Source organism: Bos mutus, chromosome 7 (genome assembly GCF_027580195.1).
Source record: "Bos mutus isolate GX-2022 chromosome 7, NWIPB_WYAK_1.1, whole genome shotgun sequence".
NCBI lineage: Eukaryota > Metazoa > Chordata > Mammalia > Artiodactyla > Bovidae > Bos > Bos mutus.
The window spans coordinates 61270097-61291338 of NC_091623.1; the positions used below are offsets into that span (position 1 = coordinate 61270097).

Below are 21242 nucleotides of genomic sequence, written 5' to 3' on the forward strand. Positions count from 1 at the left end.
CCTAACCACTGGACTGCCAGGGAAGCTCCCCTCAGTGTGATTTAACTTTACTTTTCCTTTATGACTGAGATAGGGCATCCTATTGGCCATGTGCATATCTTCTTTTGTGAAGTGTGTATTCACAACTTGTGCCATATTTTAACTGGGTTGTCTTTTTCTTCACAATTTGTAGGAATTTTTGTTTGGTTCTGCTTTATTTTCTGTTTAACTATATTGTGGATATAAATCTTTTCCAATATATGTATTAAATATCTTACCCCAGTTTGTGGCTTGCTTTTTTTACTTTTTTCATGGTGGATTCTGGTGGGCAGGAACCAAGTGTATCTCATTCACTTGCCAGGCCTAGGACACAGTAGGCACTCAATAAATGTTAGTTGAAGGAGTGAATTGGGCTTCCTTGGTGGTTCAGACGGTAAAGAATCTGCCTACAATAAGGGAAACCGACAATCGATCTTTGGGTTGGGAAGATCTCCTAGAGAAGGGCATGGCAACACACTCCAGTATTCTTGCCTGGGAAATCTCATGGACAGATGAGCCTGGCGGGCTACAGCCCATCGGGTCGCAAAGAGTTGTACACGACTGAGCAACTAAGCACAGCACAGAACGAGTGAATGGGTTGAAGTCCTATCTCTGGATTTCAATTTCTCCACATGGGCACGTTAATTCCTGTTGTTCACTCGCTCAATCTTGTCCAACTCTTTGTGTCCCTATGGACAGCAGTATGCCAGGCTTCCCTGTCCTGCATTATCTCCCAGAGTTTGCTCAGTCATGTCCATTGAGTTGATGATGCCATCCAACCGTTTCATTGCCCTTCTCCTCCTGCCATCAATCTTTCTGCCCATATAATATACTCCCCATATCACAGAATTTTGTGACACGTGCAGGATGTACGAGACCGGTCCGCCGCGGAGCGGGATTTGGAGGTTCTCTGACAACGTCAGCTTTTAGAATCAGAAAGGGCGGAGCTACGTTCTTCTCAGGGAACCTCTTCGAGAAGCTCCACGTGGGCGCCCCGCCCACAGCAGGCCCCGCCCACGTCTGTCACAGAGTTGAGAGGTGGGGCAAGAAGGCGCGCACAGAGGGCGTGGTAACATTCCGGAACGGGGAAGTAGGTGGAGTTCCGGAGGTCACTGACCTATGAGGGGGAAGAGCGCTAACACGCAGGGGGCGTGGCTGAGCCGCCCGGAGGGCGTTGTCTGCTTTTCCATTGGACGGCCTGGCGTCGTCAGGGAAACGCGGCGTCTAGGCGTGAAGAGGCAGGGCCTATAGGGAGGCGGGGCTTCCGGGGGCGGGCCGCCGGTCCTGGGCTCCCGCCGTCAGCTGACCGGCCGCCATCTTGTCCGCCATTTGCAAGCGGCGCGGCGCGGAGCCGGAGTGGTGGGGAGCGCGGCCTGCCGAGCGGGTCGCTGCCGCCGCCGCCCCGCCAGCCGCCGCCGACCTGGCCTGGGAGTCCGCCCCGCCGCGGCGGCCGGCAGCACAGCGCTCCGCGGACGGCAAGCGCGGCCCCTGGGCTCCCTCAGGGCGGTCGGCCGTGGGCCTCCCGGGGCTCGAGCCCGGCGGCGGCCGCCGCGATGGCCCTCAAGATGGTCAAGGGCAGCATCGACCGCATGTTCGACAAGAATCTGCAGGATCTGGTGCGCGGCATCCGCAACCACAAGGAGGACGAGGTGATCCCAGCGCGCCGACCCTGGCCCGGACTCTCGCCCTGACTCTGACCCAGTCCGACCCGACCCGGTTCCCGGCTCTGCCCCTGACTCCGGCCCCCCGCCCGCCCCCGCGGCCCCGCTCCCGGCTGGAGCCCCGTCTGCCTGCGGCCTCGACCTCCGCACCTCTGCCCGTTCCTTCTCCGAGCCTCAGTTTATCCTCTTGGAGTTGGGGGCCCGTCTCCCGCTCCCCGAGGGTGGCCTGGAAGAGACTTCGCAGGTCCTCACCCTCGCTAGCGGCGGATCTCCGATCTTGAATGTGTTTGTGGTATCTCTTGCTCAAAAGAGATGCAGAGCCCCCTGCCCCGCCCCAGGCCTTGGACTCCTTGTTGGGGGACCCTCCTCTTCTGCGGGCTGCCCCCGGAGGAAACCCCTTCTGGGATAAACGCACGTCCAGGTTGCTCCCCGGTGTCTGGTCCGGAATTGGCCTTGCCTCCTGGGCTCGAGTCCCCCAGAAGGTGGGGCCGCCCCTCCTAGCGGGTAAGGGGTGGGGCAGCCGACGTTCTAGGCCAAAATAAGGAAGCAGCTCAGGAGTCCTGGAATAGGGAAGCGGACTTCAACTAGACACCCGAAAGCCAGAGGGGAAAAGGTTTTCCAGAAGTAATGTTGTAACAGTGGTCACCATTTTCTTCCCTCCCGCCACCCTGTGACCTAGATTTAGGAGGAATGGGGACAGTTAGTGACCACCAGACCTCTGGCTTCCGGGGAGGGAGACCCAAACCTGCACTTAACAATGGCAGGCTGGAGCGAGTCCCCTTTTCCTTGCCTGAGAGAGAGGCTCCCCGATGGAGAGCAGCTGTCGGACAGGTCCCACGACCAGGTGCCACCTGCCCGGCCCTCACAATGGCGCCGGGGAAGCCAGCAGGGCCGAGAGAAAGGTGCGGGGACATTAAGGAATTCGCTGGCAGGCACCAAGAGCCCCGGGCGCTGTCCTGTGGAGAGCCTGAGTTCCTGCCTCTGTTGCACTTTTTCAGAACGGGTGTGACCTCGCTGAAATGTAATTAGGTTATTTTGGTTCATTTCTGTAACTCGCCCACCTTCCCTTCTTTGGCTACATCTAGGTTTTGCATCGTGTTAGACACTCTGGCCAGTTCCGCTGGTCACAACAGTAGTGAACTCTTGGTCTGATCTTTAGTTTCTCTTTGAAAGAATAGCTGGTCGGCCTGCATTTCGGACCCCAGGGCATGGCAAAGCAAATATGTGAAAGGAGTTTGTGCCCTCAGATTTCTTTTTCTGTGCTGGTTGACCTCCTGATCCGCCTCCGGTAGTGGGTGTTATTGAGCAGTGTGTTCCGAGATTCTGAGGAGGGGCCGAGGGTCTTTGCCCTGGAGAAATGCGAGTTCCACTTATGGCGTCTGCTTTTTAGGGTGCAAGCCTGTCATCAGGGGCAGTGCCCTGAATCGTGCTCTATTCATTCGGAATTGGTAGGAACTGATGGCTCAGTCCTCAGGCTTGGAGCCCATTATTTGGCGTTTTGATGGTGGTGGTGGCTGGGTTCCACGCAGATGCTGTCCAGGCCTGTGGGCAATTCCCACGGGATGTGGCTCAGGATTCAAGGGTCCCTCATCAGAAGAGCCGTGGTCTGGTCAGTCATGACTGGCTCCAGATGTTGGGGAGCACAGCAGGCAGCTATGGGGTTACTCTTAGCTCCCAAACCACCCCCCTATTCCAAGGAAGACTGGCAGCAGTGTGGTTTTCCCTCAGAGTTTACTGTTTATAATAGATTGTAGCTTAAAACTCCTGTTGTGGCACCATGGAAGTGAGGCTTGGCAGTGACTTTAAAAAAAGCCAGATGGAATGGCATCATGATTTAGCATGTGACCTTTGTGAGACCCAAATCCAGGTTCTTGGTCGTATTTGAGTGACCTGGGGAGAGTTCCCTAGTGTAAAGTGGGAGGGACGGCTACCTCCCCATCTTGTTGAGTGCCTATAACGCAGGCTTCTGTGAGCTCCCCAAAGAGGAATCCAGGAAGTCCGGACCCCTGGCAGAGTAACTGTGAAACTTTTGCTTCTGCTTGTGGTACTAAGCGTGTGCATGCCTGTGAGTGGGGTTACCATGGAAAACGTGCTTTTTACAGTGAGTCAAAGAAGTTTGAAAAATAATGGGCTGATTCCCATCTTTCTGGGGTGCTTGAGTAACAATCCTTGATATACAGCACCAGGTCATGTGGGCAGGTGAGGAGAGTCGCTTGGGAGTGTCCTTGCTTCTGAAACTTGTGTATAACTAGGAAAAAACAAATGATTTTCAACATTGAATTCTTATGAGTACTTTTCATATTTGGGGGGAAACCTTTTCTTTCAGTCTTTTTAAATTATATGCATAACTTTTTGTAATAAGCTCAGTGTTTATGAAAGTGAGAAGGTAAAATACTTCTTCCCAGAAATCAGTTTGAGAGTTTTTTTCTCTGAATAGAACTTGAGGGAGATTCTGTCTGTTAAGGTTTTGTGCTGGTCTTCCCTGTTATGGTGGCAGCCGTTCCTGAGTGTTGTCCATGCCCCTGAGGACCGACCCTCTGAGTGTGGGTGCACGCCTCCCCGGCCCCCAGCAATCTAGTGGGTTCCACTTTGTCTGTGTCCCAGCTCACTGCATCAGGTGGCACCTTGCAGTTGTCAGTGTCAGTTTTTGTGTGGGGTCTGAGCTTGCGTCTAACCCACTCAACTGAAGTTTCTGAATTTGAAAAATTCAGTCCTAATTGTGTATAGTTGGCTGTGTGTATCCATAGGTTCTGCATTCACCAACTGAATTGAAAGTATATTTTTAAAAATTCCAAAAAGTTCCAAGAAGCAAGACTTGAATTTGCTGCACACAGGCAACTATTTGAATACACAGCACTTGCATTGGGTCACGTGTTGTAAGTCATCTCGCAATGAGTTAAAGTGAACGGGAGGATGTGTGTACATCATGTAGAAGTTCATTGTATACGAGGGACTGGAGTGTCTGAGGATTCTGGTCTTTGGGGGTCTGGAACCAGTCCCCTGCAACACCAAGGGTTAACTGTGGAGTGGTATTTTGAAATTGGGCATAATCTGGGATTAAGATTGAACTGTACGAAGTGCTGTTATTCTAGAGTCTCTGACCTCAGAAATGCAGTTTCCTGGGGTTCAGTCCTTGCCAGGGTGTGTGGGGCTCCTCGGGCCGTGAGGTGCGTGCAGGGTTGCCGCTCCTTGCCCTAGGGACAGTTACTGAAGCCTGTGTTGTGTCTGGTGCCATGCTTTTGGTTATTCTGTAAGACTTTCTATTTTAAAAACTTCCGAGGAGACTAAAGATAGGAAGTTTAGTAAACAAGTTGTTACCTGAGTCAGGGTGTCTCCCCCTTGGCACTGCTGACGTCATTCTGGGTCATCCTTTGAGGGGGGCTGTCCTGGGCACTGTGGGGTGTTGAGCAGCGTCTCTGGCCCCACCTGTGTGATGCCAGGCCTCCCCCAGTCTTGATAATCACAGTGTTCCCAGATACGCCCCAGTGTCCCCTAGGCGCGGGATCCCCTGACCATAATTGGTAAGGAAAATTCCTCTGGATTCCATAATGCTGCCCCTTCTTCTAGGTGTCCCTTGTTCCCTGTGCTGTCACTGTGTTGTTGGACCCTGTGCTGTTGTGAGATAAGGAGGCCTGTCCCTGCTCCTGTGGCAGAGCTCCGGGAGCCTTTGTAGCTTCCTAGGCAACAGAAGTAACTGGGAGCATCCCGGTTGGGGTGTTCAGTCTCTGCCCCTGGTTCCTGGCCCCAAGCTGCTGAGTCTCTTGGGGTTTCCTGGGAGATGGGGTGTCTTTTGTTCTGATGAGGTGACTCTGGGACTGGGGCACCAGAAAGACCAGGCCATGGTTTGAAGCTTGGAACTTTCAGACACTCCCCTCCAGTCCTCTAGAGAAGGAGGAGGGGTTGCAGGTGGAGTTAACGATGGATCATGTATTTGTGATGAAGCCTCCATGAGAGTCTCTGAAGTGTGGGGTTCAGGGAGATTCTTTGTTGGTGAAAGCACCTGTGTGCGGGGTGGCACACTGCCTGCTGTGAGGGCGGAAGTCCTGCCTCTGGGCCCCTGCGCCCTGCCCCCCTTGCCTCTTTGGCCAGCTGTCCATCTGTTTGCTTTGTTGTGCCCTTACTATGTAATAAGCTGGAAAACATAAGTAAGTGCTTCCCTGAGGCAAGGGGGGTTCTGGGAACCCTGATTTACAGCTGGCTGGTGTGTGCGGTGGGGGCAGACCTGTGGGGTCTGTGCTGACTCCTGGCAGAGTGTGTCAGAACCCAACTGAGTTGTGGGACCCCACTAGGGTCACAGGGTTGGTTGGGGGCGGGGCGGGAAATGGTAAGTGTTTCCTAGGCAGCCCACAGGGTGTGTCTTCCAGATTTGTGCTGTTTTTCTCTAATTCTTATTGTGCAGAATGTGATGCACCTGCCCTGAATTAAATGTTGTACAGTGTAAGTATTGTGATAGTAATCGTGCTAAGTTCTCTGCATGTCATTTCCTTGCTTTGCTCAGAGCTTTCTCCTTAATATGTGTGTCCCTGGATAGTCTTGCTTGCTTCTGGTCATCTGCAGCGGCCGCTGTCACTCTCTGCCATGGGAAAGGGCCATCATGACTTGTTCATTTCCGTCACCGACAGGGGTGTGTTGCCTGTCTACACCAGGGTTCCTTTATCCATTGGACTGTTGCTGGACATCTGGCTTGTTTCCCACCTGGGGCATTTATGTGCCACCGTGTACAGGAGGGCGGGCCACGGTGGTGGGAGTGGGAGCAGCCTCAGCCTCCCCCTGGCTGTGTCCTCTTGGGCCGTGGCCACCACAAGGGCTGCTATGGCTTCTGCTTCGAGCAGCAGCTCCGGGGCCTCCCTGCCTTCCCTCTCCTTGGCGTGGCACCCTTTGCTGACTCCGTGAAGCTGTCTCTTCAGGATTTGGGCCTCTTTCTGTGCATTTGTCCCGTCACTTGGGGGAGTTTTCAAGGGTACATTCTAGGCCTAGATGCCATGGGTGGCGGCAGCTGTGAGGACCGAGTCTTGGGGGGGGCGGGGTCTGTGTGGCCCCTGAGGATACCCAGCTGCGTGAGGGCTCCAGGAGGTTGAAAGGCTGCAGGTGGCTAAGGCAGGCTCAAGGCCGGTTCCCCCTTCGGCACTGTAGACACAGGGACTTAGTCATCCTCGGGGTAGAGGGCCATCCTGGGCACTGGGGTGTGGAGCAGCCTCCCTGGCTCCTTCATGTGCCAGGAGCCCCCAGTCCTGATGAACACAGATGTCCCAGGTGGGGCCTGGCATCCCCCGGGGGCGCGGTCGCCTCTCTGGGAACCTTGCTGTGGGACCTCGCTGAGAGATGGGATGGGAGGTTGGAAAGTCTGAGACTTGACTGTGGCCCCTGCAGCTGATCCACGCTGAGTCCTGGGCCTGCGATGGGCACAGGCAAGACGGGTTCACCCCCTCTTGCTGTCTCCCTAGGTATGGCCTCCCTGGGGGAGTGTCCTCATTGTGGGCCAGCTTGTACATTGTCAGAATTCTCTTGTTCTGATACTGACTTGCCTTGCCTACATTTTGGGGTTAAAGTGTATTTTCTTACTGAAGTGATGATCGTAGTAGATGGCAGCTGGTTGTTGCTGGCAATGTAGATGGAGTGACAGAGACAGCCTTCTTTGGTCCCTTGTCGTAATAGATGTCCATCTCTGGTGATGACCTCAACCATGTCCAGTAACTCCCCTCTCCCAGGAGTCTGAGGACTGCTGCTTACAGGAGCAGGGTCGAGGGGTTCTGGGCCCAGAGCCGGGGACCCTGCAGGCAGCCGAGGGTGATGGCAAGACCCACATATTTATGACAGTTCGGAGAGAACCTCTTGGAAATGTCAGTGGACCAGGCAAGTGAGATGATGTCCTCCAGGAGGTGGACAGATCATCCTGACGATGCTGCTTACTTGGGTTAGAAGTCATCAAGCCCCAGAAAGATAGATAGGAACCTTAAACGCACATGACTAAGTGGAAGAAACTGTCTGAAAAGTCTCCACACTGTGATTCCAGCTTTGGGGTGTTCTGGAAAAGGTGGAGCTCTGTAGAAGGATTAGTGGTTATGGGGAGGGGGATGGGTGGGCAGGGCCAGCGGGGTTTAGGACAGTGACTCTGTTCAGTAATACAGTGACCCTGGGTGCCTATCAGTGCACATACATCTGTCAAGACCCACAGAGTGAACCCTGACACCAGCTATGGATTCTGGGCCATGACGTGTCTGTGTGCGTTCATCGATTGTACAGATGTGCACTGCTGGGGAGGCTGTGCATACGTAGGGGCGGGCGAGCCGGGAATCTCTACCTGCCACTCAGTTCTGCTGTGAACCTAAAACTGCTCTTTAAAAAAAGAAGTCTTTTTAAAAGATTCCCTGGTCCAGGTGTGTGGTTTTTGATGCTGCCAACCCATCAGGGTCAGGGGCAGCTTTTGTGTCGACCCCTCGAGGTCTGACCCCACTCCTCTGGGGATCTTGGGGTGTCTTAAGTGACCCAGGGGGCTCTTCTGAGCAGACAGGGTTGGATGGCTATAGCTGCCGGGTTCATACCAGGCGTGTGTCCTTTGCTCTGGATAAATTTGTGGTTGCACATCCATCTCAGCATTGTGTGCTCCGTGGTGAAGTGTGGCTGCTCAGAACAGGCCGAGGGGTGAGAATTGCATCATGTTCGCATCACCAACTTCTGTTTTTGAAACAAGTGTTAAGGACACATAGCCATGTATCTTCAAATGCCATTTTGATCTTAAAATGGCTTCTAATTTTTGTTTTAATACAGATAGACCTTATTTTACTGCTTTCCCTTTGATCATGCTTTCCATGTATTGCGTGTTTCACAAATGGAAGGTCTCTGGTGACCCCACAGTGAGCAAGCATGTTGCCACATTTTCCAACAGCATTCCTTCACTTTGTGTCTCTGAGTCACGTTTTGGTAATTCTCACGAATTTTCACAGTTATTATGTGATGGTGATCTGCGGTCAGCAAATCTGGTGTTACTCTCAAAATTGTCTTGGGGCTCCACAAACCTCACCCACATAAGACGTGGCACGATCACTTGTGGAAGTGATAACAAAGCAGGTGGAATATTATGTGCCTTAGTTGATAAGGGTTTGGGAAAATCAACTCCAGCTGTGAAGGAAGTTCTCCTGTGGGTAAAATGCCATCAGATAGCATTGGACGTGATGGAGAAGCCATCTGTGAAAGGAACAGGCCATTGACTCTGCAGACTTCACTGTTGACTGGTTTTAAGACTCTGCCACAACCACCCAGTCCACAATGGAGGCAGGACCCTCACCAGCAAAAATATGGCTTGCTGGGAATTCCCTGATGGTCCAGTGGTTAGGACTCTGTGCTTTCACTGTTGAGGGCCCAGGTTTGATCTCTGGTTAGGGAACTAAGATCCTGCCCTGTCCCCCCAAAAAAGATGGCTTGCTGAAGCCTCAGATGATGGTTAGTGGTTTTTTTTTGCATTGAAATTGTATTTGGCTGCACCAGGTCTTATTTGTGGCACACGAGATCTAGTTCCCTGACCAGGGATCAAACCCTGACCCTCTGCATTGGGAGCTCAGAATCTTAGCCACTGGACCACCAGGGAAGTCCCACGATAAAGTATTTTTAATTAAGGTGTGTGCTTGTTGTTTTTTTAGACACAGTGATGTGGTGCATTCAGCAGACTACAGCATAGCGTGAACGTAGCTTTTATGTGCGCCAGGAGACCACCTAGTTTGTGTGACTCACTTTATTGCGATATTCGTTGTATTGCGGTGGTCTGGGACCCTCCCTGCAATATCTCCTACGTCTGCCTGTGTAATTTACCGGATCTAGATCCTTTGTACACCCTGGCCTTTTTTTTTTTTCTTCTTTGTAAAAAGGAGAAAAAATACCTCATCTTTAGCAATGCTGCATGTAAATAAGATTACAAAGACTAGTATACTGTTTTCTCCCATGTTCCTTACTTTAACTTTGTATGTGTAACTCTGTTTTAGATAAATATTTAAACACTCCTGAGTGAAGCAGATCCTTTTAATATTTTACAGTCCTTCCCTCCCTGTCCTGCCTGTAGGAACCCCAAGCCTGTGCGCTGTGCACTTGTGTTGTGGCTAAAAATTAGTGTTGAGGAAGGGTCTTCCTTCCTCGGGTCAGTCACTTCTGTGGGCTCAGCTGTTGCCCCAGGGGTGCTCTGAGGTGCAGGGTCGCTATGGGGGAGGTGGTTACTCTTCCTCCGTCTCTGAGGGGCAGTCTTGGGTGGGGAGCCCTGAGCCCCCGCCTGCCCCAGCTCAGGGCTTCCTCCTGGCTGCTACTCTGGCTGCTCTGAAGACTGTCTCCTTAGTCTCAGTTTTCAGCAGTTTGCTGTGATGTGTCTGGGTGTGATTTTCCTTTGTGTTTCATATTGCGGAGAACCGGCGTTAGGTTTATGGAAGTTGTTAGTTCGTGTCTTTCACCAAATTTGGGTAGACTTGAGCTGTTTTCCGGCTGTTTTCTCTGTCCTTGCTTCCCTGGGTCTCAGGTGCACGCTTGCTGCACCTTTATTGCACTCTTTTCTGACTCTGCTGTGTTCAAGGCGTCCCTCTTGTCCCACCGTCGTGCTGCCACCCCTCTCCTCAGCTTCAGCTCCCTCCTCAGTCCCTGCTGTTTCCCTTCCCAGGATTCCACCTGGTTCTGTGTAGCTTTCCTTTCTCTGTGAGATGTCCTCTTTTTATTCATTACGAGTATGTTTTCTTTTTGGCCCTGAGAACATGGTTACAGTTGCTGAGTTGAAATCTCTGTATGTTCATTCCATCCCCAGAGACATCTCAGGGTTGGTCTTTGCTGTCCATCTTTTGTTTTTCTTCTTGGATGTAGGTTATATTTTTCGTTTCTAGTTTTTTTTAAAGTTAAGCGTGTGTTTTTTTTTTTTTAGTCTTTGTTGCCGCGCGGCTTCTCTCTGGTTGTGGGGAGTGGGTGTTGCTCTCTAGTTGTGGCGCTTGGGCTCCTCATTGCAGCGGCTTCCCTTGTGGAGCATGGGCTCTAAGGCACATGGACTTCGGTAGTTGCGGCACACAGACTTAGATGACTTGTGGCGTGTGGGATCTTCCCGGACCAGGGATCGAACCTGTCTCCTGCATTGGCAGGCGGGTTCTTTACCACTAAGTCACTGGGGACGCCCTCCTGTTTCAGATTTGAATAATTATGGACTGTGACCCAGACATTGTGGATGGTGTGTTGCAGACACTCTGGATTCTGTTGTGTTCTCTGCAGAGTGCTGGTTTTACAGGGAGGGGTGTGTTTTAGGGCGGTGACCTTGTCTGGGCTGGAGCTCTGGCTCCGTGTGCCCTGCAGTGGGCTGCAGTGCAGGCTGTGTGCGGTATTCTGGTGGGGACGGGGTCCTGGGGTCCATGGGGCAGGGTTCATGTGAGGCTCTCCTCCTGCTTCCTGTCTCCCCTCACTTCCCAGTGGCTGTGTTCCGCCAGGATGAAAGCTGGGGCAGGACCCAGTGGTCTCTCCTGCCCTGCGCTTTGGGAGAGTCACCTGCAGACAGGGCTGTGGGAGGCTTGGTCTGAGGATGGCTGCACAGATGTTAGCAGGAGTGAACTCTGCCTGGCCTCCCTAAGCCGAGGGGTCCCTGGGCCGCCTGGAAATCATATGCAGAGAGCATGGTATGCTGGCCTTTCACCAGCTGACCAGCATCTGTGTTGAGGTGCCAGTATGTGAGGATATGTGTGTGAGCACCTTTTTGCCCCTGGGCACTGCAGACGGTAAAGTGTCTGCCCCGGTAGCTCAGACGGTAAAGCGTCTGCCTACAGTGTGGGAGGCCCGTCAATCCCTGGGTCTGGAAGATCCTCTGGAGAAGGAAATGGCAACCCACTCCAGTACTCTTGCCTGGAAAATCCCACGGACGGAGGAGCGTGGTAGGCTGCGGTCCATGGGGTCGCAAAGAGTCGGACACGACTGAGCGACGTCACTTTTACTGCAGAAGCAGGTCTGCATTGCTGTGTGCTTGGCCGGGTTCTCCACGCTTGGGATGGTCTCTCTGCTCTTTCCCTTTTAAATCATTAACTGCTGGTCCAGGGTGCAGAAAGGGGTCATCCCTGCACAGGGATGGGACTGAGGCTCCAGGGGATTAGTAATTGGAAGCCTGTTGGAAGGATCTGGTGACTTGTGTTCCATTGTCTGACTCTGTCATGGAATATATATCAAACACTGGCTGGGGGCTCCTTCCCCAGGAGCCTGTGCTGGAGCCCCCAGAGGTCTGGGGTGACACTGAATGCAGGGTGTAGCCACTGGGAGCAGGGCTCCTGTGCTGGCCACTCTGCTATTGGTCAGATCACAGGCTCCTCCCACTCTTGGGAAGGCGGGGCGGGCACCAGACTCCCCCACAGCCTGGTGACAACTGGACTCCCATGTTGGCAGGTTTGGGTTTTCTTGCTACTGCCACTGTAACATCTGTGCGTGTCTCTGGATGGGAGCCTTGTGTCCCATGGGGCACATTCCTTGCTCTGGGCCTCGTGTGCCAATCCAGGCTTTTGATTGGCGTTCTAGTGTGAGTGCTGGATTAGTGAGGAAACCCAGGGAAATTGAAAACATGTGTCCACGTAGAGCCCTGCCCCATGGCAGAGTGTGTCGGAAAAGTGGGGAGGTGGGAGGACTCCGAGCCATGCCCTGCTGGGAGAGTGGACACGTGGTGGTCATGGAGCCGAGCGCAGATACACTGGAGTGCCACTGAGAGGAGGGTGGGGCCACACACAGACCCGTGATGCATGCAGGAGAGGCTGCTGGTGGCGCAGACTCAGGAATGGGGAGCCCTAGGGGAATTTGCAGTGCCACCTGCCCAGTGTGGCTGGTCCTGGAGGACCTGGGGGGCCACAAGGGCTGGAGGCGGACAGCCCCCACCCCGCAGTGGCCCTCATGTGCCTACACTGTCTGGACAGTCTGGCCCCAGAGTGAGCAGGGGCATGGGCCCTCTCACCCACATGAGTCACTAACACAAGTCCTTCAGGGGCTAGAACATGCTGGTGAGCTCATCTGGGGACTGCTCCTGTTCTCCCCCAACCCCTCTGCCTGCCCCTCGGGAGGAGGGCCCGTGGGGGATCCCAGGCAGTTCATCACACTGACAGGATTTCTCAGGGTAGCAGCCATGTTGTCGTACCCATACAGTGTGACTCCTTGCTCTCATGTGTATGATGCAGTGGTTTTTAGTGGATTCAGAGAGTTCTGTTTAATTCCAGAACGTCCGTCAGTCCATCATCATTAGCAGACACCTCCCCCCTCCCTGGCCCTGGCAACCAGGAGCTCATTCTTTGTCTCTGGATTTGCCTCTTCTGGACATTTCCGATCGATGGAAGTGCACACTGTGTGTTCTGTGTCTGTCTTAGGTTTCAGCCAGACACTTGAAAGTGAGAGTTGCTCAGTTGTGTCTGACTCTTTGTGACCCCATGGACTATACACAGTCCATGGACTTTTCCAGGCCAGAATACTGGAGTGGGTAGCCTTTCTCTTCTCCAGGGAAAAGGGATCCAGGGGAAAGGATTCCCAACTCAGGGATCGAACCCAGGTCTCCTGCATTGCAGCTGGATTCTTTACCAACTGAGCCACAAGAGAAACCCAAGAATACTGGAGTGGGTAGGCTGTCCCTTCTCCAGAGGGTCTTCTGGACCCAGGAATCAAATCAGGGTCTCTTGCATTGCAGGTGGATTCTTTACCAACTGAGCTGTAAGGGACACCAGACACTCGCAGCTCCTCAATTTTTCTTTTTTCATTTTAGGCAAAATATATCTCTCAGTGCATCGATGAAATCAAGCAGGAGCTGAAGCAGGACAATATCGCAGTGAAAGCCAATGCGGTCTGCAAGCTGACCTATGTGAGTGCTGGCCACTCGCTCTGTCAGGCGGGGGGCTGAGACCCCGTCTCTCCTCATCTGTCTCCTCATCCTCTGGGCCCAGGGAATTGGGGGAGGGGGGCTGGGCAGGAGCCTAAGACCCTGGCTCTATTGCCACAGCTGCAGATGCTGGGCTACGATATCAGCTGGGCTGCCTTCAACATCATCGAAGTGATGAGCGCCTCCAAGTTCACATTCAAGGTGAGGGGACAGCCTGCTGTGGGTCCTGAACCCTGTGGGTGGGGTCCTGGGGGAGGAAGACGTGTGTCCTGTGATGAGGCTGGGCTGGGAGGGGACACAGTGGCAACCGCTGGAGACCCATTCCCATCATACATCTGCCCAGCAAGGTCTTAGCACCACTTACACCATGTTTTCTTTTCCGTTTTAAGTAGTGTCAGTGAAATTAAGGTTTGTAGGGGTGGTTATATATTTTGTGATACAAGTTAAATTTGTAACCTTTCAAAAAAAAAAAAAAACACAGGCAGGCACTGATCATCCCCCAGAGGCTGCCACTGGTCAGTTGTCCTGGTGCTTCTCAGCACCCTCTGCCTTCATCTCACGGAGCCTACTCGCGCGCCACCTTGAGACATTGCTTTCCTATTACTTGATATTATAGCAACTGAACACGTCGTCTCCCACTTTAGTAAATGTCCTGGAAAGCAGTCTTCACCACCCGCAGCCCGTTTAGGGGCGTCCCGTGGTTCTCCCTGGGAACACGCCCTGCAGGCAGCTGAGGCTGTGTCCTCCTGAGGGACCTGGTCATTCATGCTGCCTGCCAGTTTCTCCTGGTGAGGAAATGAGATGCTGGGTTTGCCAAGGTTGCGCTGGTGCCCTGCCCGTGTGTTGGAGTGTCACACGTTTGTGTGTGGGTGTGTCTCCAGGCCACCCCAGCCACAGAGATGGGAGCCCGTGGTTATCCCGTGTTTGTGAGATTGATTCCATCAGCTGCTGAGCAGGCGGTGAGGATGTGCAGGGCAGTGACAGGCCATGCTGGCTGACTTGACAGCCACTGTGTTCTAGAGACCACGCACTCGGGGCGGGGTGTCTTCCCCACCAGGGCTGTGTGGCCCGCTCCCCTTGTGCCCAACACCTCTGTTTGTTGCACTAACAGCGAATTGGCTACCTCGCGGCTTCCCAGTGCTTTCACGAAGGGACCGACGTCATCATGCTGACCACCAACCAGATCCGCAAGGTAGGGACCTCTCACCCCCGCCATGGAGCACATGGAGAGTGGGGGTTAGTGAGCAGTGGATGGCCTCTGCCCTCCTCAGAAACAACAGTGGTGGGCAGCATGTGTGGCCCTTCTCTTAAGTTCTCTTAGTGTTGGGGAACTTCCCCCGGTCACTGTTTGCGACTCCTGCCCCCTCTCGTGGGGGCATCTGCTGGGAGGGGTGGCACTTTCTGACCACTGGGTGCTGGACATCGGCTGGTGTGTCTCCGGCCCTGAGTGGTTTTCAGCTCTGTGGTGAGAGCAGTGAGTGCTCCGCTCTGCCCTGGCCCGGGGACTTGATCAGCTCTTGCTGAGAGTGGTCAGGGGGCCATCAGAGGCACCCTTCCTGGACAGAACTGCCATGAGCCTGTGGCTCTGGGTCCTCAGATGGCTGGGGGAGGCCTGCTCCCCAGGAGCTGGTGTGGTCACCCTGCAGGGGACAGGTGACTGGGCTCCCTGGCAGGCGCTGTGGGGCAGGCAGGCTGCAGGAGTTGCCTGGAGGCCTCCACACAACATAAGGTGGCTGCTGCCCGTGTCAGGCTCTGCAAGTCACTCTGAGTGGAGGGATGTGCTGTGAGGCCCAGTCTCCGCATCCAGGGTTGCAGTGAACTTTAAGAGCCTATGTTTTTGTACCATCACCACAGTCTAGGAGGTTAACTCTTCAGACACTTCTAGGTGCACGTTTTACCACATGTGAAGTGTGGGGAGGGTCCCCTCTCTGTGCCAAGACGGGGCTTCCACGCAGGTTGGCGGGAGCTCAGACTGGGGCGTCAGGCAGGGCAGTTGCACTTCTTCTGCTGGTTCTCCTGCTCCCTGAGACGTGGGGCTCCAGTGGAGGCTTCTCAACACTTGCAGAGGGGCCTAGAGGAGTCATCTGTGGGTGTCTCCCTGTGGGGGTCCCCTGCTGCGTGCCTCTGGGCAGTCAGGGCCCTGGGTTCTGCAGCTTTGCCATGTTACACACCTGGAGCGAGGGGCAGCCCTCGCCTCTGTCCCCCCAGAGCCATCCCAGCTCTTCTTGGTGACAGAACGGAACTGGCTGCTCCTCATGAATCCTTGTCCCACACGTCTCCAGACCCAGGGCAGGGCTGGCAGACACAGCTGGGGCCCAGCAAGGTGTGGTTGGCGCCCGCCTCTGACCCTTACATTCCCTTTCCAGGACCTGAGCAGCCCCAGCCAGTATGACACTGGCGTTGCGCTGACTGGCCTATCCTGTTTTGTTACCCCAGATCTTGCCAGAGACCTGGCCAACGACATCATGACACTGGTGAGTCTGGGAGTGGGCCCTCCCCTTGCCTTTGCTGCCTCGTGTGCTGGGATAACCTGGTTGTAAAGTCATGCTGAGGGCACTCGGGCGGGTGGAAACGGCCTGGGTTCCTGGGGTGAGCTGGGACACCTAGTCACATCTCTCCCTCCATCACCTGATGGCCCCGACTTTGACCTCACCTCCCCTGGAATGGTCCTGTCAGGAAGGGCGAGGTCTGGCTGGGGGTGATGGTGGGTGCTTGACCCATCAGCTGTGTTCTTACTGAGGCATGAGTGGCAGTGGTAGTGGTCTCAGCGGGCAGCACGGTCAGGTGGTCTCTGTCCAGGACACCTTTTATCTTCATTTGGGTGCAGTCTGATGTCTAGCGGCTCTGTTCATTTGAAAAGCAGAATTCCCAGCCAGCTTTGATCTCTAGGGTGGGCAGGAACCTTATTGTGAAATGTGGATGTGTTCTTAGAAATCACAGCCTTTGACTCTAGTAAAAATTAATTTAAGAAAGAAAAATGAAACTGGAATTGACTCTAAAAAAAAACACAAAGAACAAAGACCTCATGGCCCTGAGAGGGTCGCCAACGCCTCATTCTCTATGATTGGGAGGCTCCCCATCTGACCATGTCACAGCATGTGCAAGGGCTGTGCGTCCCTCCCATGAGGGTTCTGTGCAGACGTCTGTTTGCTGTGTGGGTGCTCCAGTCTTGGTTTGCAGTCTTGAAGGCTGTTCTAGGTCCGGGGCCTCTTATAAATGATGTGACCACGCACGCTCCCGCCCCTTTGTCCACACCGTGTCCCTGGGCTTCCCAGCGGCCAGGGCAGACTCTGTACAGAGACCCTGGCTGACAAAGCCAACAGTACTGAGCCTTTGGCCCTCTTCAGGAGGTGTGAGGACCCATTCAGGTGAAGGTGGTCACACCCACGGGAGGGCGATAGGGATTTGTCTTGGTGCTGGGTCTGGAGGTCAGGGCAGCTTTCTCAGGCCAGGTTCCCAGGGCCCCAACAGATGAGGAGTGTGCCCACCTACAGACAAGAGGCCCTCGTGGCCAGAGCACAGTCCTGAAAGCGGGGCAGGAGCTCTGGGGTCCCATGTGGGGGTGCAGAGCAGCATCCTGCCCTGGGGACAGGCCTCGGCAACCAGAGGAGCTCATGGCCAGGGCTGACAGTGGAAGCGGACCTTGGCCTCCTGAGGGCAGGCTGGGGTCGTGGACTCAGGCAGGTTTTGATTCTAAGACCCTGTTGTGTGGTCCTGGGCTTGGTGGGGAGGGGGGCAGTGGAGTATATGTGCAGACAGGGCTCAGAGACCAGGAGCCAGTTAAGTTGGAGAGAGGGTTTTCCTTCAGGTGATAGAGATGAGATGCGGGCAGGTGTGGGAGATGAACACAGGAAGGAGTGGAGGTGAGGGGGTGGGGGAGGAGCAGGGAGTGGGGGCTGGGAGTGAGACAAGGCAGTGGGAAGTGAGCAGGAGGTGAGCCGGCAGTAGAAGGTGAGATAAGGAGGTGAGGGGTGTGGGGCACAGGGGTGTCAGCAGGGAGACCTATGCCGTCTGCCCCACAGATGTCACACACCAAGCCGTATATCCGGAAGAAGGCGGTGCTGATCATGTACAAGGTGTTCCTGAAGTACCCTGAATCCCTGCGCCCCGCCTTCCCCGCCTGAAGGAGAAGCTGGAGGATCCCGACCCTGGTATGTTGATTTGAGTTAGAAAGGGCCCTGTCGGGCTTCTGTATCTGAGGGCCTGTGGAGGGGCGCTAAGTCTTGGGACCCTGTCCTCGACCCTCCTCCCAGGGCACCTCCTCTACTTTCCCACCAACCTGGAGTCTGCCCTTCTCCAGACCACCCTGTTTCTGTGTTTTTGGTGTGGGATTTAGAAACCAAGCCCTGGGTGCTGTTGGTGTTCATTCCTCCTGGGGTGGCGTTGCTTCTGGGCTGGAAGACCCTGCATTTGCTCCTCGGGGATGTTGTTTTGTGGGATGGGTGTCCTGAACCTTGAGTGACTGACCCTCTGGGGACACCCCTCGAGGTACAGGTTGGGGGGAGCCGTGCCTATAGGCCACAGTGCGTGGCTGCCTGCCTCAGAGGACACCGTGTTACTGATGGGGGCCCTCCCTTCTCAGGAGTCCAGTCGGCAGCAGTCAACGTCATCTGCGAGCTGGCCAGACGCAACCCCAAGAACTACCTTTCCCTTGCCCCGCTCTTTTTCAAGCTCATGACCTCTTCCACCAACAACTGGGTCCTCATTAAGATTATTAAACTGGTAGGTGTTCTCCTGGCCTGCCCCACCCACTGCCAGAGGGCCTCTGGGTGTCCTTGGTGAGGGCCCCAGGCCACTGTCCCATCCCTGCTATGGGTGACCACCAGCCTCTTCATCCCCTAGTTTGGTGCTCTGACCCCCTTGGAGCCAAGGTTGGGCAAGAAGCTGATTGAGCCTCTCACCAACCTGATCCACAGGTAGGCCTGGGGCCGGTGTGGGAGGGCGCCCCCAGGAGGGATGGGGGAGTGTGGCGAGCAGGCCTGCCATAGCCTGGAGCCATGTCCTTGGGTGCTCCCTTCCCCAGTCTGCAAACAGCCACAATTAGGTCATTGGGGAGAGCTGTCCTGCTCAGCTCTGGTGCACAGGGGTTCTCACTGGTCGAGTTGAATAGCCTGAGGTGATTGTGTCCCCACCCAGTTGTAGAACGTTGTAGGAAACGGGGTGCTTGTGGTTGAATCGTGGGGATGGAGCTTCCAAGTGCCAGGAGATCGTGCTCCTGGGATCCCCTGGGAGGTGGCCAATGACTCAGGACACTGTTGGCTTTGCTTTTATTTGTATGTTTATCTGACTGTGACGGGTGTTCGTTGTGGCACTCAGAGTCTTTAGTTGCAGAATGTGAACTCTTGTTCACATGGAACTGTTCCAGCATACAGGATCTCGTTCCCCTACCAGGGATCGAACCTGGGCCCCCTGTAATGGGAGCGTGAAGTCTCAACCACTGGACCACCAGGGAACCCCCCGTTGTTGTTTGAAACAAATCAGCAGTCATTATGAAGTAGCCATGGTTTTCAAAGCATTCATGTGAGGCCTTCGGTCTCGAGACCTATTTCGTGGCCCGACTCTGGTGGCCCATTCTCTTGACCTTTGTGGGTTTGAACTAAAGCATCACTGGGAGAATATCAGCGTGGAATGGACACGCCTGGTGCCTGAGTGACCCTTGGATACCCTAGGGGGTAGGGTGGGTTGCGATTCTGTGTTCCTCCTGCCAGGTCAGGCCACCTCCCTGTCACAGTGAAACCAGCTGGTGGGGTCTGAGCTGCTAGAGAGGGGCCTTTGGGGAACTTGGCTTCTTTTCATGGGGTTCACAGAATCAGAAGATGAGTCCTTGGGCTCGGTGTTTTCCCTGAGGCAGTTCCCTGGGGATCTTGTTGGGGTGAACAGGAGGCAGGAAGCCTCCGTCTTCCCGGTTCCTCTTGTTTCCGTCTCCAGCACGTCTGCCATGTCCCTTCTTTACGAGTGTGTCAACACCGTCATCGCAGGTGAGTGCTGGGGTGACCCGCTCTGGATCAGGGTGCTGTCGCCGGCTAGGGGGCTGGTCCCAGGAGCTCACCAGCAGATGCAGACACCCCTGGAGTTGAGGTTCCCACCTGGGAAGCTGCCTGGCCTGGCCCTGTGGACCTGTCAGCAACTGGACACTGCTGTGGCCAGAACCTCTGCCGCCTCAGGCTCCAGTGATAAACGCTGCACCCCCACCAGCGAGACTGTCTTCCTGAGCATTCTGGAGCAGGCCTCAGGCTGCTTCCCATGTGGTGTCTTGTATAGGAGCTGCAGCCAGGAGGGTCCTTGGAGGGCACCTGCATGCCCTTCCCACACAACTCTGCTAGAGCCCGTTAGCTGTGGGTCACTTGTCCCTGCAGCCCTGTTTCCTATAGGCGGGCAGAGGGAGGTGGTGGCTGGAGGATTCAGTGTCTCATTGGCTATCCCTGCCCAGAGCTTGGACTGCTCCTCAGAGACCCACGGGCAGCTATAAGTTCAGTGAGGCTCAGGAACCTGGCCCTGGGCCTACGCTCGTGACCACTGCATGGGCCATGAGTATCACCAAGGATCAGCGACGGTCACGGAGAGGGAGGGCGAGCATGGGACTTGGGAGCAGGGGAAGCTGGCTGGAGAGTGGCCCCTTTGTGTGGGAAGGTCCACAGGGAGGACTGAGGTGGGGCGGGATCGCAGATGGCCCTGGGCCTGGCCATGGGCAGAGGGAGTGAGGATGCAGATAGAAGATAGCCTGCTCCATCGCACATTGCAGTCAGCAGGTCTCAGGCAGGGTGGCCCATGGACCTGCCCCCACCGGGCCTCGGGTCCCCGGGCGCTGTGGTCTGCTCCCCGGGCCAATCACGTGGGCCCTTACCCAGTGGTCTGTTTCAGTGCTCATCTCCCTGTCATCCGGCATGCCCAACCACAGCGCCAGCATCCAGGTATGTCCCAGGACCCGGGCTCTCCTCCTGGCTCCAAGTCACAACTCCATGTGGGCATAGACGTGACCAGTATTATTCTCCTCTTTGCAGCTCTGCGTTCAGAAATTGAGGATATTGATAGAAGACTCCGATCAGAACTGTGAGTTGCTCATCCCTCCAGGCTCTGCAGGGCCTGGGGGTGCCACTACACACGTACACAGTGGGCTGGCGTCTCGGTGTGTGGCTCAGCCCTTTGCTCATTGAAAGTGTCTTTGAACTCAGCCCTGTGCCCGCATCCGTGGGGAGGCAGGACCTGACTGCAGGGAGGGGTGGGGAGGCTATGGCAGCACAGGGGAGAGGCCAAGGGCGCGCCAAGGCTTGGGAGGAGCAGGCCGGGCTTTGAGGGACCTCCCCATGGGCCTGCAGTCTCCTTGGAGGTTAACCAGACAGGCATTCCTGGTGGCGCTCCAGATCTGTTGGTTTTGAGCAGAGGTCACTGAATTCTTCCTGGGAAGGGCCAGGGAGTAACTCAGGTCAACTCTGTAGGTCGTGTGGTCTCTACCAGGGTAGCATAGAAGCTGCCTGGCGGGTGTTAGCAGGCATGTCACATGCCAGTGATGCTGCTGTGGATACGGGCCGTGGCTGGACCTGACCTGTGGCCCAGTTGGCTGCCCCTGGCGTAGACAGTTGTGTGTTTGGGGTGCTAGAGGTTGGCAGTGAGGGGAGCCTGGTGCCTGGGAGACGTGGCCGACAGTGCCCAGGTGGTTGGGGTGTCGCTGCAGCCTGGCCTCGCCCCCGAACCTCGTGCAAGTGTGACGGCTACCCACT

General features: G+C 55.0%; 1 protein-coding gene across 1 annotated transcript in view; it reads left to right on the plus strand.

Annotated features, from left to right (window-relative positions):
* Positions 1 to 1326: 1326 nt before the first annotated feature.
* AP3D1 (adaptor related protein complex 3 subunit delta 1) overlaps positions 1327 to 21242 on the plus strand; it is a 33586-nt gene continuing 13670 nt past the window's right edge. Inside the window, 12 exon segments of the mRNA XM_005888348.3 lie at positions 1327 to 1667; positions 13411 to 13506; positions 13645 to 13725; positions 14636 to 14716; positions 15891 to 15998; positions 17547 to 17640; positions 17643 to 17675; positions 18107 to 18246; positions 18367 to 18440; positions 19453 to 19502; positions 20386 to 20435; positions 20526 to 20574. Coding sequence (XP_005888410.2) covers positions 1572 to 1667; positions 13411 to 13506; positions 13645 to 13725; positions 14636 to 14716; positions 15891 to 15998; positions 17547 to 17640; positions 17643 to 17675; positions 18107 to 18246; positions 18367 to 18440; positions 19453 to 19502; positions 20386 to 20435; positions 20526 to 20574 — 952 coding nt within the window. The 5' untranslated portion in view covers positions 1327 to 1571.